We start from the raw sequence: 17,937 nt of genomic DNA, 5'->3' as shown, positions 1-17,937 counted from the left end.
AGGTTTCTATTCTTTTAATTTAAATTTAATGTTTTTATGCAGTTTTTAAAAAAACTGTGAAAACAGTTGTATAAGGTCCTCTGTAGCCCTGGAGGGTTTTTTTTAAAGTTTGAAAAAAACAAAACCCTAGTGATGTCATCAGGGTTATCGCATTTTGGGTTTAAAGGACCTGTGTGTAGAATTCAGTGGCATTTAGCTGTGAGGTTGCAGATTGCAACCAACTGAATACCCCTCCCCTTCCAAGCGTGTAGGAGAACCTGCGGTGGCCGCAAAACTCCCCAAAAACATGAAAGGCCCTCTCTAGAGCCAGTGGTTTGTCCGCTCTGGGTTACTGTAGAAACATGGTGGTGCAACATGGTGGGCTCTGTGGAGAGGGCCCACTTCCTATGTAGATATAAAGGGCTCATTCTAAGGTAATGAAAACACAAGAATTCTTATTTTAAGGTGATTAAACACAAATTAAAATGTACTTACGAATATTATATTCCATTTCTGACAAGTTTGTTCAACTAGATGCACCTAAATTCTAATCACTGCACCTTTAAGACTTTGAATTCATAACAGACAGCCTTTGTTACAAACTGGAATTGTAGGGTTTGGGAGGAATGGAGGGTGTAATGAAAAACTGAAAGATGCTATTGAGTTGCGTTATGGGAAACGTAAGATCCAGTGTTTTTTGAGCATGACTCATACCCCCAGACTGCTGCTTTGACATTCTTTTTTTTAAATCCATCTCTTTTCACATCATAGAAATGAAATACTCTAATACTATGCAGTGATTACTTTATCATCCTTATTTGGTAACACACTGCACTGCCTCCTCTGTGTGACTTCTCATCCTCCAGTGCCTCATTATCATTAAAAGTACTTTTAACAGTGCTTGAACTTGCTATATGACTATTTTATTTGAAAGTGAATCTTTCTGTGACTATAATCTGGGCTCAGAAATCATGACGTACAAATAAACCCAGATTAATGTCACTATAGAGACAGAAGAGCTTCATGACACTTGAATTCCTTCTTTTTCTTATGATTAGATGATCCAACAGCTTCTGGCTGAAAACTCCAAAACACGTCTACCAAATGAAATCACATCATGTTGCAGGATGTGACGATGCATGATTACGGTCGTAAATTATTTCTAAAGACTCTTAAACACAGTGGCAACCTAACCATAAACATGTGTTATTGCTCTGATTGCTCCTCCTCAAAGAACATTACGAGGCACAGGTGATAAGAATAATAAAACTTAAAATTGAATAATGAAGGCAACAACAGTGCTAATATCTCATAATCAGCACTTTTTTCATGATAAAGACTTACATCATATTTAAAGTTAAATTATAGTTTTGGTAAATGAAATAAAACAGAGCAAGTGAAACTCTGCAGTAAAGACAGTAAATGTGACTGCAGGAAAGGAGATTGTTGGGGGAATACAGATCACGTTTATGCTGCTGCAGCATTCACATGACACTATGTGGCTGAGTGAGGATGACACAGAGGTGACAGCCAATCTGATGTGTCAGGTTGGTGTTATTTTCCCTCCACAGAATGCTCATTTACAGATATTTCAGTGTCAGTCAGCACATAAAACATCAGCTGACCTGAGAATCTGCTGTCGCCACTTGAAATGTGTCTTAAATTAGAAACCTGTGATTCATTTTACATAAAGTGAAAATAATGTGGATCAACTTTTCTTAAATCCTTATCTCTAATCCTTAAACCCTCATGTGTTTTGACAATTCTCTTAATATCACTGACAGCAGGCTCTGAGTGCAGTCACGGTACCTATAATCAGGATTTTTTCAAGATCGTATAAAGACATTATTTATATATCAGGTGTCCTAAAACTGAGACCTGCCACCTTTTAACGATTTATAATTTCTGCCTCCTCCCACTCTGACATCAGTTTACTGCAGGAAATTTGCCTATAATTACCTGAATATGGCTTCCTGAACTCGACGACCGGATGAGCTGAAGGGGTGTGATACTGTGAACTTTGGACCTGACACCTTTGGACAAATTACTCTAAAGCACCTGAAGTCCCAAAAGACAATTTTCTAAAATCTTGTGCAACTTTAGGACTTCAGCAGCTCTGTAAGGAAATGTTCTCACAAAACAACTTTAAAAAAAAAAAAACTCATTTAAAACATTTTTACATCAGGAAAATTCTTCTCCTTTCATCATATTCATCTTTTTTTCCTTTATTTTTAATTTATTACTTCCTTAATTCTTATGACTGAGACTACATTTGTACTGATTGACTGCCTTGATCTTTCTTTGTAATGGAAAACTTGAATACAAATCAATGTTATTATATTGTTATTATTATGTACTTGCTTTAATAAGATTCTTTGAATATTTTTAAATTGAAGACAAGTCCTATTGTTTGATCCTACAAGCACTAAAATATAAAGAAGACTCAGTACAACATTGCATGCCTTAAAGGATAGGTTCACACTCTTTTTTTAAAAACAACAGTCAGGTGCCCAAATGAACTTTGCTCACTGTAATCATTCCTCCTGTTCACATAATAACCCACAGGCTAAAACACATGGTGGGCATTTCTGGGACTGCATTCCAGTGGTTCTCCGTCTATCTCACTGATAAGACTTTCTCAGTCTCTGTAGGAGAACTTGTGTCAGACACTGCTGCTTTGTCATGTGGCGTCCCCCTGGGATCGGTCATGGGGCCTATTTTATTCTCCATATACATGCTTCCACCAGGACAGATTATCAGCAGTTTCAGCAACATCTATCATTTGTATGCTGATGACATCCAGTTATACTTTTCCTTCAAACCTGATGAGCTTGAGAGACTGTCTGTATTGAACAGCTGTTTAAATGCAATCAGGAACTGGAAGGAAAATAATTTCTTTAAGTTTAATGCAGATAAAATTTAAGTCTTGATTATTGTTCCTGATAACCTTCAGTCAGTGATCAGGCAGAACCTTGTTGCCTTATCCTTGTCTTCTTGGTCTAGTCTGCGTAATCTTGGTGTGATTTTTAACCAATGCATGAGTTTTGATGCTTATATTAGGGACACTGAATCGATCAGGTTTCTTTTAAGAAACATAGCCACACTCAGGTCTGTTGTGTCATGAGCTGAATTGGAGATGCTAACACATGCTTTTATCTCCTCATCTCTAGACTGCTGTAGTTCTCTTTTTACCTGCTTTAATAAATCTCCCTTGGACTGTTTACAAACTGACCAAAACGCTGCAGCTAAGCTTTTACAATGATCCAACACATTACACCTATTTTAACCTCTCTACATTGGCTTCCTGTTATTTTTAGAATTCATTTTAAAATCTTGGTGCTCACTTATAGAACCCTACATGGCCAGGATCCACATTATATTGTGGACTTTATGCACCTCCACACCACAATCTGAGCTTTTAGGTCCTCTAACCAGGGTCTTCTAAGTGTCCCTCAGACAGGTTTAAGGCTCAGGGAGATTGTGTGTTCCAGTCAGCACCAACTAAACTTTGGAATAATCTCCCTAAAAGTCTGAGGTCTGTGGACTCTGTGGAATCTTTAGCATTTAGGTAGCAAGTGGTGTTTTATGTTTTAACTTGTGTTTGATGTCTGTTTTTTCTCCTGTGTGTCACTGCCTGTGAAGTAACTGGTAGGTAAACTTTACTTTATTACTTCATACTGACTATTAAAAGGTCCATTCTTAATGTGCTTTCAATGTAAGTGATGGGGAACAAAGCCTTCAGTTCAAAAGTGTAGGAAAAAAGGGGAAATAAAGTGGATATCTTCTAAGGTTACGGTCTTTTTACTCGTTCTATTACTATCCTTTCACTGTGTAGGGAAGCACAAAGAGGGAATTTTGTTCTAAAGAAACTTAACTTTATAGGATATCCACCTTACATGCCTAATTTGGATGCCTGAAGCCTAATATAAGCTTCAAATAGATTTTTGAATACATTTTTGCACAAAATGAGGACTTATCACTTACATTGTAAGCACATTAAGAAGGGATCTTTTCATGGTCAGTATGAACAGGAGGTACTGCAGCAAGAAAAACCTCTATTAATGTTCATTTGGGCACCTGACTATTGTTTTAAGACAAATTATGCATTATCCATTTACTGCGCTCTTTGTTTATGTAACTGCAGTGAAGGATGACCTCATTCACACATACTGACCAACAATCTGTTGGCTCTGCTGCAGCACAGTGATTGATTAACCAGAACAACTGTGGGTGAGAGTGTGAGTGTGTGCAGGAATGCCTACAGGAAGTATTCTCAGAAATGTTGTTGACTCCTTTTTAATGGACTGGATTCAAGTATCAACCTCATAAAACTGACAGCCTGTAGAATTAACTCCAAAACTTCAGGGTTTCGTTCAGGCTTTACTGATTTAGTTCCACTGTATTTGCAACTACAGTGGTTAAGAGAAGGTTTTAATTTGTAAAAATGTTTTCTTTTTAAAAAAAATATACTTTACTGAAATATTAGTTCATTGACAACGTCTGTATGGTTCACAATCTCAAATGTATCATGTTGCAAGTGTTTTAGGTGCAGTATTGATAACTCTAATCATGAAAAAATATTATATAATTATGATTCAAGAGGGACAAAATGAATACATTAAAAATAAATTAAAAATAATTAATAGATTCTGCTTTTTTTTTTTTTTTTTACCTTGGTTGTGATGCTGTATTTTTAGCCTCACTAGTGACACCCTAGGGATGGAAATGTCAGTTGATCCCCACTTTGGTCCAAATCGAAATATCTTAACAATTATTGGATAGATTGCCATGAAATTTGGTAAGTACTTTTCTGTTGTTGTTGTGTTATTTAGATACTGTAAAAAACCCCTTGACAGAGATGTGGACACATTTTGTCTGTGTTTATGCTACTTGTATGAGCGCATTCAGTCTCTTGTGTTGTGTCTCCTGTATCAACCTGTGTCAACAAACTTAATGGAAAAATAAATAAAAAGTTAAATCATTAAAAAAAAGAAAAAAAAGGAATTTGGTACAAACATCAACGTCCACAAATTGTAATAATGATCCTTTGACTTTTCCACTTAATTTTGTATTTGGAACTTCAATGTTTTGTTTGTGTATTTTGGATCTTGAGATGGTATCTTTAATTTTAAATATGGAGTGAGCGGGTTCTTCGCCATCTCGACTGTGAATCTGGTTGTCACTGCTGAAGAGAACAACATCAGACATCAATAGAGACCACTACAAACTGGCAGTAGAGGTGGAAGTAAAGGAAAATATATTCATATTTACAGTTATTATAGTATATTCACATTCATTCACATTCCACAACGCAAACAAGAATAATCATCTCTGGTCATCAGAAGAGGGATTTCAGTAAATCTCAATAAAGACTTTTATTTTTTTTGTACCAAAATAGGCAGTTAGAGCAGGGATAAATATTATAATATGTTAGATATAGATCCATCTCTGTAATAGATTCTTTGCATCGGTGCTTTACTCTAACAGACAGTGGCATGGTCCCCTGGCTACGACACACAGCCAGAGTCATACAGAGAGTCCAGTTCTGTTAACTGACAAACACCACTTGTCTACTCACTTCACAGAAGATTATCGATGGAAACAAATATAATTCAGCTGAATATTCTGTGAGGAGTGGGACATATTAAAGCTTTCAATACACATGTAGTCAAAACTATTTATCATTTGGGTCTAAGAGCTACTCTGTTAGCAGAACAGGCTTCTCTGTGTGTCTCTGGTCTCCAGTCAGCTTGGAGCAGTCGCCTCGGGGTTGAAGGTGGAGATGGGAAGAGGGTGGCTGACAAGGTCCATACAGGGGCTGTGTTACCAAAAGCATCTTCGTAGCTCAAATGTTACGGTTGACAACAGAGATCCTTGTTGTGTTTTAGGTTAGCCCAAATCATGATGTCAGCACTCAGTATGTGAGAGAGTTCCCTACGCAAAACTTAGAGGAACATTTTTCATTTTTAACATTTTTACCTGTTATCCAACAGAGAGTTGCATGTTTAAATGTATTTTCAAGATCTCACAGATGCTATCTGTATCTGGATACATTATCTGGATAAGTAAAAGCACATCAATGCGCTCCAAATGCATTGTGATTGAAAGGCGATTGGGATGCGACCTGTATGTTGACAAGTCCACCGGCTCTGCCTAACAAATGTGCATATTGAGATCCGATCACAATGTGGGCACAACTGAGAAAATGTACAAAATTTTAATACCACGTGTAAATGCAAAGACCCAAAGAACATCAGCCACCAACTGTCGATCAGTGATACATCCTGAGACCGAAGTCAAGATGTGAGTTCGATCTTGTTCTTGTGCATTTGCGTTATACCAATAAAACAGGGTCCCACTTGTGAAAACATTGCTCCATGGCGCTGCTAGTGGTCAAAAACTCCACATTGTACCTTAAAGTCCACCGTGGTTGTGGAAATATAATATAGTGATTAGTGAATGTTGGTTAAGCCTCGGCCAAACGTTTTAACTTCCTGGGCCGACAGTACACATCTGTGGGATCATGAAAATACCTTTGAAAATAAAACTTGTTGGTGGACAATAGGTAAAAATATAATGTTTTGATTTTCCCCCAAAGGTATGCGACCAAACCACAGAGTCACATACAGATAGCTGAGGTCACAAATGTGTCTAGTTCCAGGTGTCGTGTATGCACACTGGCACTGAAGGCTCAAAGTTATATACTGGTAACCAGCATGAAAAACTCAAAAAGAGCCAATGCAGTTGATTAGTCAGTCCTGACGGAGTTCACCTCATGTCTTTAAATACTCCACAATAGCATGACATACAGAATATGAGATAACTGCAAATACATTTTTACTAAAAAGTGTTCCCTGACCTCTTTAACTCTTTCAAACCAGCATGATAATCACTGAATTAGCTGAAAGAAAAGCGAATGTGTCACATGTCCATATACCAGAAACACTGGGACGGTATCAGCTCTGTCACGCTAAGATGCTTTTAAGAAACAAGCCCTCATTAGTGCAACTACAGTAAGAAGGAAAGCTATGATGCTGATGATTATGATCGTGATGATAGTGTTGATGAAGAAGATGATACACAGCTTTATGCTGGGAGTGCTCGACAAATGTCACACTGTGAACGTGAAAGAGGAGAGGACGAGAGAGATGAAGGCATGAGATGAAGAGGAGGAAGAGGAAGAAGAGGAGGGAAGGCAGAGAAGCCCTTGTAGGGACGAAGACTCGGGGGATTCAGACCCGAGTTTCTTAAACTGAGATTCTGGGCCTGTATTTATCAAACTGCTGAAAGAGACATTTTGGACTTAAGTGAAAGATAAAAGTACCAATCAGTTATTCCGTTTCTATTTGCTAATTTAAGGATAAAAGCTACTGTATAAATAACATTAAATGTAAACTGTAGTACAGAAATACTTTGTGCGGTTGTACAAAAATACAATGATTTGGTCATGATGAGTAATACATTACCTGAACCAAAATGTATAATTCAAAATAGGGTAGTTTAAGCCCATTATTTTCATTTCATAGGATGTCTTTTTTTGTTTTTCAGGGGTGCAAACAAGAATTGATTCCAGTAACAATCACTTTCCATGCATGCCCATCATCGTTTATACATTATAAATATATTAGATTGTTGTTAATTTCATATGTTAATTGTTACTGGAGATATTAAGGAATTCACACAAATAAAATGAACATTTTAAAAATTAAATATTGCAGAATTAAATATCACAGGAAGACTGAAAAATGTGGCAGGTGTAGGGGTATATCCTTGTCTCTGATTGGCTGGTCCTGCTCTGTTCAGACATGTAATTAATCATGTGATCACTTGAGAGCTGCTTTTAAAGGTCACTCTTACTCTTTACAATAAGTAAGAATGATAATTTGATAAATGTGTCTTCATCTTTACTTTTAGTGATGACGTTTTGTTACTCGTAAATCAGCTTTTAAGATTTTTCTTAAGTGTAATTCTCAGAAATTTGATAAATACAGGTCCAAGGCTCCAACTACACTCTACCACCATTTTAATGTTGATATACGATAAACAAAATTGTGCTAGAATATTCTACACTTTATGTAATTTAATGAAATCTAATTTAGTTTTCTATTTCAGTTTTGAGTGAGAATTTCTGCTTGTTACAAGAAAGCAGGTGTCTCAATTACAAAAATCCTAAATTGCTTATGATTATTTTCTTGCTATATTCCTAAACAGTGTTTGTACTATAGTTCCATTTTGACCTTTGATGCCAAAATGCCAGGGCACATTGTTAAACTTTCACCTTATATTTAAAGCCTGTCGGTAATGTAAAGAGGGTGTGATGGGATGTAAGAGAAAAGACAGAAAAAGACAGAGCAAGAGAGACTCTAAACAGGAGCAATGCCATGAGGAAAGACAGACAGACAGACATGGAAGGAGATCAAGATTTTGTCCCAAAAACATGCTCTTAAAGCTACAGCGTGCAAAAGTCTGCCTCTTGGTGACAATATTATCATTACAAACCCATACATGAATGCATTACCCTTCGTTAATATGAAAACAACAACGACAACAACAATAATAAGAACAATAATGAAATCAAATCAGATGATGGTACATGTCGCCTTGATTTGAACCACCTCCTTAAACATTAAGGAACTGAGCTGTAGGAAGATCCACCGATAGGCTGCTGGACAGACATGAGCTCCTCCCACTTCAGGAAGTAGCAGTCCCAGATAGTCCCAGCCTCGTCCGACTTTATGTGCTTATGTGTGTAAAATATGTGTGTGTGTGTGTGAACCTCTATGTGTGTAAAAGAGAGAGAGAGAAAGAGAAAAAAGAGAGAGAGGAAGCAGGCTGATAATAGAAAATTAGAGAAGTGGGAAGTGTTGAAAATGTAATGTGTGAGTGTGTGTGTGTGTGTGTGTGAACATGTAATATGTGTGTGTTTATTCAGAGCCGCTCCTTGGTGGGCACCCAGATGTATGGACCAGACTGCTCATCAATGATCTGCTTCACCTGCGAATACACTTCCTCTAGAGATGAGCCCTGGACTATAGCTGCAGAGAGACAGAGAGAGAGAGTCATAAAAAATAATTAGTAATTATATTTTATTAATATATATTATATATTAATAATTATATTTCTTCACTTCTCTCCAAAGAGAAATTACAAAAAAAAAAAAAAAATACAGGTAAAACACTGTGTGCACAAAAATAAACCTTAATCAAAATCTCCATAAAAGGAGAACTAACCTTTCAGTTAAGTCTGTCAAATTTTTTTTACACCAAACATGATGTCTGCCTTGTGAAAACACAATGTGCCACTTTCTGAATCACTTTTGATTGGCTCGCTTAACAAAAATAGTACATGATAATGACCATGTTATCATTCTACAAAGGATATAAATGAGTGATTTCAAGCAAACTGCAATTTAATATGTAAAGAATGCTTTAGAGTATATATTCGTCACATGTGAAGAGTTTTGACTGATGTAATGCGTAACAGTGAAACACAGATTATTGCTTTGTACATCAGTTTCATTATTGTATATCTTATTTTGAAAACAATTTCAGTATTGTTATATATAATATATATTTTGGCTGATTTTATGTTTTTATTAGATAGCATACAGTTGGGAGATGATAGGAAATAAGGGGAGGGTTACTTAACTCCAAGGCTAAATGGGCACCCCATGATATACAGTATGTTGATAGAGCAAAATATACTTAATAATGCAGCCAAACCTTTTTTATAAAAATGTTGCTGCTTTTGTTTACATTAGAGTTGTAGTGGAATACTTCCAGATATCTTTAAGTCATGAACTGTCAAAAAAAAAAAAAACTGCAGCTTCTGTTTGCACTTGTTTCCATCATAGAAAAATCATCAGACCATTAATGGCTTCATGTGCATGTGGTAAAGCAGCGTCAGCTTGTGTATATACAGTTCACGTGTGTGCTTTCTCATAACTAACCGGTGAAGTACTCTGTGAACTCCTGCTCCAGTTTGACAGCTCTGTCGTAAGTCTTCCTCGCCTGCTCCTCAGTAAACCGCTTGTTCATCTCTCTGCGGACACAGACAAGAGTTTCAATGTCAGGGTGCAGGACAATAATGTAAAACTTCTATTACATGAATCTAAACTTGCATCAAACTAACTGTCTACACATACTTCATAGTAATTCTGAGTGCTGTCAATATATTTTGTCATTATCAAACTTGAGAAAGAACAAAAGTGCCAACATGAGAGACAATATTTCATTATACATAACAACATAACAGAAGGATTTGTCATTTTAATTGCTACAGCCTGCTTCAGTGTCACTCTAAAGTTGCTCAGAAGCTTCTGTTTGTCACTTGCAGGTTGTTATTTATTCTTTTGATAGTAATAATGACAAGCATGTTCAACGAGCGTGAGTTAAACTGGAGAAACATTTGGTGGCTTTCATGTCAACAAAATAAGACACAGTCATTTTTCTGTATTTTTTGACAGTGGATGAGTGAGTTTGTTTGGCTGCGCTGTAAACAGGCGCACCAGCTGCTCTTCTGTTGTATTTCTAACAAAGAAAGTTGCTCAACAAATGTTTGCTGTAGTATTAAACCACACTTACCATGAAAACCACAGGTGTCACCAAATCAATCTTAGACACTATAACTTTAAATGATGTAGAATTTGTTACTTGCAAATCATTGTGGGCAGTATTTTATTTTCATAGTGTATATTGTTTATTTTAAGATATCATGTTTCTAATTGTAAGTGTGGCCCTGTCTTGAAAATGGCTTCTTAAACTATAGACTTCAAGAATATAGTTGACACATGCATCAATAAATCTCTGTAGTCCATTTCACAAAGATGAAACATTGACAAAAAAACACATAAAACATACTGCAAAAAGCATGATAAGCATGTTTAGCAGACATGTGTGCTCTCTAGGCAGCTTATTGAACATTTTAACCAATCACAAGCAGAGCTGACTGCAGTTATTATTGTTTCTAATTAAACATACTGCAAAGAAACTATAGAGCTGCTTATCCTTAGCGAATTAAATACAGCAAAATACAGTTATTTACAAGTATTTCTAACAATAATCTTGCTGAAGTTGTATGATATTGTTGATCCTATTGTCAGGATTCTGCCATTGACACATACAGGATGTTGTATATGTAGTTTATTCATTTTTACTTACAGGATGTTGTTGACATTGCTTGGTCTAATGAAGATAGCAATGGGATGGAGGCCTGCCATCTGGAGACGCTTTATCGCATTCCCTGATACATCCAGTATACAGTGTTTACCCTGAGAGAGAGACAGATAGTGAGACAGCGCATCCCGTCCTCATCAACCCTCCATCGATCACTCCTCTCTGTTTCCTTTGCCCACTGTATTGTATCTCCTCTCTCCTCGTGTTCTCTCTTCCACTCATCATGTCTTTGTGTGTGTATGTCTCACCTTGTCAGCGACTTCTTTGACAGACTGTATGCTGGTTCCATACAGATGGTTGTTATACTGTCCAGCCTCGATGAACTTGTGTTCCTGGATCTCTTGCTCCATGAGTTCTCTGGAGGACATGAAGTGATAATCTCTGCCGTCCACCTCGTAGTCTCGCCGCGGCCGCGTTGTATCTGAGGCGCACAGACGTATACATAGAAAGCTTTGTTTAAAACAGCATCGCTGATTATACACACAAAGCAAACTCTGTAACAGTTTAAATTCCAGATCAAATTCAAGTATTATTTACAGGTAAATTAACAGAGTGTATATATGTATCTTCATACCAAATTCATCTATATACTATAGTAAATAGGTACAGATGGTGTTGTTTCAGCTCACTTTTTTGCAGATTGGGTGAAAGAAACTTTTAAGGCATTTTTTTTCAAGATTTTTCGGGTTTTAAACTTTGAACTTTTTAAAGAGAATGACATCTTATTCAGATTTTTAATTCATGGCCTCTCTCGGCCACCATTTTACAGTTTCTATTTTCAAGCTGCTTATCAAGCAAGTCATCACTTCATATTACTTTCATGGGATGTCTGTCCTCATATAATCTCCTTTCATAATAGCTAAACGTCGACTCCCACTGAGTTCATAAAAATGTACTGAAAAGGATATGACAAAACACACCATCATTTTAAGCTGATGTGTCAGTGTTCCTTACGGTATCATAAACATGATTTTATATGAGTTCCAGCATCTTTTAGTGTCTTTCAGATGTCACTATTGGAAAGCATACTGAAGTTCAAACACTCACGTGGGACACAGGAGCCAAACTTGTCAGGGAACTCGGAGATGAGGTCATCGTTGACTCGATCTTTCATTGGTCCAAGAATGATGACTGGCCGCGTGTAATTAACTGGGAAATAACAAACAAAACCAGGTTGATACACACACACACAAGAAACAAACTAAGTCGAATTAAGCAATGCTGACATTTGAAAATATAAACTAATTAACCCCTTAACATCCAGTTTTCATCTTTTGTTTAAGCAGCTTTAATCCTGCACTAATTGATATTTTATATTTTTGTAATGTGAAACATGTCGCTCGTAGTGACAAAAACTCACAGATAACTATCACCCAGACAAAGTTAGCGACTAGCTGGTGGACACAGAGGAGCATTTAGCAGCTAAAGAGCAAGATATTTTCACTCAGGATTTGGTGGAGACCAAAACAGAGCTAAAAGGAGAATGAATATTAGACTTACATTAATCAGGAAGATAGAAATACAATTGCAAATAAATGTTGATTTTCATTTCTGCTGGATGTGTAAAATTGCAGCTGCTGGCTAACATAACATAACCAGCTTGACCAACACAACTTAACCATAACAACTTTATTAGTGATACAACATCAGTGATGTGTTTACAGCTTGTTTTGCTGCCCCCAAATGGCCAAAAAATAAATTACTTCAGATTTAAGGTTGGAAAAATCATCTAATTCTAAGATTAGACTATTAAATATTTTGTATTAGCTTGGTTGAACACTTCATTCAAGACATATCATGTTTACATTGATTGATACACTAATGATAATGGGTATCTTTGGAAAGTTTGGGATCTCTATCTAGAATTGAAAATAAAGCTTTGTGGGTTTTTCTGTAAGTTTTGCTGCACAGCATGAATTTGTAATGACAAACCTACCAGCAGTTCAATTGATTTAAATGCATGCATTGTACAACACCTTACTTTTTTGTAATCAGCTATTATAAATTAAAGGTAAGTTTCCATACATAACTTAAGGTATGTTGTGTTTTATTCTCAATATCAGTATATGCTGCATGCTGGTGAAAAACAAATGATTCTTAAGAAACTAAAATAAAATGAGGATTTGGAGTTAAACACTGACCTTCCTGTTGCATGACTGGTTGGTAGGTAAGGAAGATCTCCTCCTGGCCAGCTGATTGGATAAACAGAAATCATAGACACATTTAGAGGCAAAGTAGGTGGGATTATCGACAACAACACACACCCTTACCCTTTTCTACTTTTCGACTACACTTCTTCAACAGCTCTGGAAAAGCTGAGAAAGGTAACCTGCGCACACACACACACACACACACACACACACACACACACACACACACACACACACACACACACACACACACACACAGGAACACTCACATGCACATAAAAATACAATAATCACAACACACAAACACAAACAAGCACACACAGTGAAACACGCACACACACACGCAAACCGGCAGCAACTTCAGGTGGCTGAGGTTTGAAAATAAAATTAAAAATGAGCAAGAAGTAGAATGAGTAGTGTCGGAGAGTGAGAGAGAGAGAGAGATAGAGAGAGAGAGAGAGAGAGAGAGAGAGAGAGAGAGAGAGAGAGACAGAGAGAGAGATAGAGAGAGAGAGAGAGAGAGAGAGAGAGGGAGGGAGAGAGAGTGAGAGAGAGAGAGAGAGAGAAGAGGGTCTAGACTTACAGGAACTACTCTCACTATCGCTGGTGCCAGAGGTTACCAGCTCTGGAAGGACAAGACAGGTCAGAGTCAGCAACACACACACATACAGAAGCACATAGACAGACAGACAGACAATCACACACTGACACACACACACACACACACACACACACACACACACACACACACACACACACACACACACACACACACACACACATACACACATCCTTTTTATACACAAAATTACTAACACACTTAATTAGAGAAAGCATCCACCACACAATATCGTTCTTCCATCCATGTTCTGTATTTGGAGGCTGGAGCGTATCCAGCATGCATTGTACAACACCTAACAAAACCTACACTGTATGGCCAAAAGTATGTGGACACCGGATTGTTACAGCCTCGTAATGCCGTTAATTCCTCTCTTTTAAATTTCTACTTCATTACTCAAGTACAACAATGGCCACAGGATTCCTCTGTACCTGACAAAAACCCAGTTTGGGCTTGAAACATTTTACTTTCTCCAGTGTAATAAATGAATTTTAAAGGGACACTCCAGTGATTTAGTATTGCTCCCACAAGATGGGAGACATGTAATACAGATTAAAAAATGAAGTTTTAAAAAACAAAGCAGCAGAGGCTGAAATATGATTTTTAGCCCCTAACACAGGTCAAGCTCCAAAGACACCTTCACCCTGTAGTAGACCTCACTTTGTTTACAGTGGCGCTGTCATGTTGAAACAGTTAAGGGTCCTCCCCAAACCGTCGCCACAAAGTTGGAAGCAAACTATTGTCTAAAATATAATTGTATGCTACAGGATTAAGCTTTCCCTTGAATAATACAAGGCTTATCCAGAACCATGAAAACAGCCCCCGGACCACAAGTACAACAAAATATGTGTTGACAGATGTGCTCACATACTTTTGACCGTTTAGTACAGCCTGCATGTCTTTGGACTGTTAGAGGAAACCGAAGCTCAGCCAGGACCGAGCCACTGAACTGCACCATGTTAGCAAATTAATGTATGTCTAGTAACATGTAACATTTCACCAAAAACAGCTTTTTTTAATGAATTTTGGAGGTGATTCAAAAAGGAAAATCTACACATTAGACTGGAGCTGTTTCTTCAGATTGTATTTGTTGTGATGGTATGTGACATCACCCTTCCTTTGTCTGACAATTATGTCAATACAAATGTATGTTTTTATATGATGAACTGATTGAACTGAACTATCCCAGACAGAAGCGTTATGAATTCAAACTTTACAGAATCCATTTCAGTACATCCTCCTCCCCCAACTCTCCATCTTGCTCCTCTTTCTCCATCTAGGAGGAGAACTGAGGAGGAGGAGGAGGAAGAGTTTGAAGGAGGATATAAAGAGAGACGATCAGGGTGGAGGTGAAATGGTTTTTCTAGGAGCTGGAGTTACATACACTGACCAGCAGATGTCACTGACGGAGAGAATACCTACCTTTATCATCCTGATCCTGCACAAAGGGACAGAGAGAGAGAGAGAGAGAGAGAGAGAGAGGGTATTAATCATCGTATCGAAAATGATCGCAACAGTATCTTGACTTTTATCAGCAGAAGCCCTATTTGAAAGCCCATGGGATCTCTATTCTTTACACACACAAGACTCAGAGAGAGAGAACAAGACTAATTGCAGTGTCTCTCAAAGCACAGAGCCAGGGGATATGGTGTGTGTGTGTGTGTGTGTGTGTGTGTGTGTGTGTGCGATCGCTTTTAATTATCAGGTCTTCACCATGCAGAGTTGCTGAATGAAGAGTTGCTGATTCGCATAGTGTGAGGAAAACAGAGAGGGAGTGAGAAAGAGAGCTGACAACACAATGATATCAATAGCTCGCATTAGACTCGTGTCTCGTCTCTCATCATCGCGCTTTTAGAGGTGTGATTAAAGTCACGTCGTCGCCTCGCCTGTGAACTCAGACTAGAACTGTCTAGATCACAAATAATCAGTTTGTGTACTTTTAATTAGTCTTTAATTAACGGTTAACATACCTACACTTTTCCGAGTAACACGTGATGTGATGAAACACATTTTTAGTCGACTCATAGCTGTCATTCAGCATCATTTAACATCTGTTGATTTCACTCATAATCTGTCAAATCATCATGCAGAAGGACCTTTTAAAATCTAGCGCTATTAAGAGATTTGATGTTGTGATGTTAGCGAGGTGACATTTTTAAGTGGTGGTAGTAGTATAATAGTTCATTCCTCATAAAAAGACCATTCAAAAAAGAGTAGTTGAAAGAAATGTCTTCGCCAACAGGGACCTTGACTAGTTCACCTGCCGAATAAAACAGAGAAATAACTATCATAATATCAGCACGATTACCTTTTACCTTTATCTCTGTCTGAAAAAGCCATCAAGACACTTACAGCTAATTCAGAACATCGCTGCTTGAGTCATGACAACGATCTCAACACCGGCAAAGAATTCGTTTTTAAATCACTAAAATAAATAACTTGATAGTTCTCATCTATAATCACACCAGATCCATACTGACATATTTTATATCATTACATCTGTGTTTTTCTACATTGTCCTCCATTATCTGTTTATACACCAGCCTCCACTTGTTGATGCCCCCAAGAGGAGTTAAAGTTGTTCAGTAATACGTTAATACACACTTATATCTGCTTACAACTACATTATTGTGTGTCATAAACCATTTATTACCTGTTTATATATTGCTTATAAATGCTAAATAAAGGGGACTTAAAGTAAAATCGTATCATTTGTATCTTATAATCTATTAAATTATCCAAACCTGACCTCTCAGGTTGTTTGACTCAGGTCTTCTTATTGTTCCCAGGATTCAAATCAAACAAGTTAAAGATGCTTTTAGCTTCTGTGCTGCTCATACTGTGGATTAAATTCCAGTGATTACTTTTAAATGAGCACCATAAAGTAATCTGTCTACCACCGTTCTTAATTAAACAGTGAGTTACTTGTGGGTCTGTGCTGCAAATTTCATTATTTTATTTTCTTGGTTTTTTATTCGTTTGTTTGTTTTTCGACATTTTATTTCTGTTGTTTTAGTCTCAATGGCTTACAGAAAGCACTTTATATTACCCTACGGTTTCACAATAAAGTTGTTGTTTGTACTACGTGTTGCTGGAGTTTTTACATCTTCATCATGTACCCTGGAGGTGGCTGCAGTCGAGACAGAAATCACGACTCTGTAATTACCCTATGTATGAAATGTACAATACAAATAAAGTTCTTCTGTTTTGCCCTAATCAAACAAATAAAATAATTCTTTAGTGGTCACACCTTTTAAATATAGGATTAAATCACATTGAACTAATCTTTAACATAACTAGCTGTTGTGGTCTCACATTAAGATGACTTAGATTTGATTAATAACACAGTCATTAACAGTTACATGGACAGGTGGAAAAAACAACTTTCCATTGCAAATAACACATTGTCAAACCTCCCTTTGCACCTACTTTAACAGCATCTTAACACCTTCTCATTTATTTTCATCTGAGAACTGAAGTTCACCTGATAATCTGATATTACATATGGTATTCATGTTTTGTGTTATTAGAAGTGTCTCGAGAGTGTCTTGTGTTTTGAAACGACACGTTGTAGTTGTGAGAAAATATTAATTGACCCTTGGCTGTTATAATTTTACCAACATGTGTTATTTACGACACACGGGGAATAACAACACTCTACCTATAAATGTTTAATCTTTTTTTTTTCCCAGCAAGAACCTTTATTCTCACGACGCTCTGGATGAAAAGGGAGACTTGTTATTTCCTTTGACGTGTCTGTCCTGTTATATTGAACAGCACGGACTGATGATAAGACTGCAAAGCCGTTTGATGTATTTGATGTATTTTTTTTTTCAAACTAAAAGCAGAAGGTTTACAGTTAACTTTTTCCTCTAACTGTGTGTTTGCCTATCCTGATCAAACAAGCACACAAACAACGTGACAGAGACTTTATGGTAATCCTAGGTTTTGTGTTACTTTCACAGGAATGTAATCTGTCCTAATTTTAGGGTTTATATGACAAGTCGCTACTCAC

The 17,937-nt window shown here is 37.1% G+C and overlaps 1 protein-coding gene across 1 annotated transcript in view; it reads right to left on the bottom strand.

The window, feature by feature from the left end:
- Positions 1-5,339: 5,339 nt before the first annotated feature.
- The window catches only part of LOC121900946 (disks large homolog 1-like), a 118,228-nt gene continuing 105,630 nt past the window's right edge, over positions 5,340-17,937 (bottom strand). Inside the window, exons 19-26 of the mRNA XM_042417538.1 lie at positions 15,345-15,360; positions 13,887-13,928; positions 13,295-13,345; positions 12,201-12,302; positions 11,402-11,574; positions 11,139-11,248; positions 9,929-10,020; positions 5,340-9,014 (exon numbers count right to left, since the gene is read on the bottom strand). Of these exons, the coding sequence (XP_042273472.1) occupies positions 8,908-9,014; positions 9,929-10,020; positions 11,139-11,248; positions 11,402-11,574; positions 12,201-12,302; positions 13,295-13,345; positions 13,887-13,928; positions 15,345-15,360 (693 nt within the window). The 3' untranslated portion in view covers positions 5,340-8,907. The remainder of the gene's footprint in view (positions 9,015-9,928; positions 10,021-11,138; positions 11,249-11,401; positions 11,575-12,200; positions 12,303-13,294; positions 13,346-13,886; positions 13,929-15,344; positions 15,361-17,937) is intronic.

The sequence above is a fragment of the Thunnus maccoyii genome, chromosome 7 (genome assembly GCF_910596095.1).
Source record: "Thunnus maccoyii chromosome 7, fThuMac1.1, whole genome shotgun sequence".
In the NCBI taxonomy this organism is placed as follows: Eukaryota; Metazoa; Chordata; class Actinopteri; order Scombriformes; family Scombridae; genus Thunnus; species Thunnus maccoyii.
This window is presented reverse-complemented; position numbering and strand designations above follow the sequence as displayed.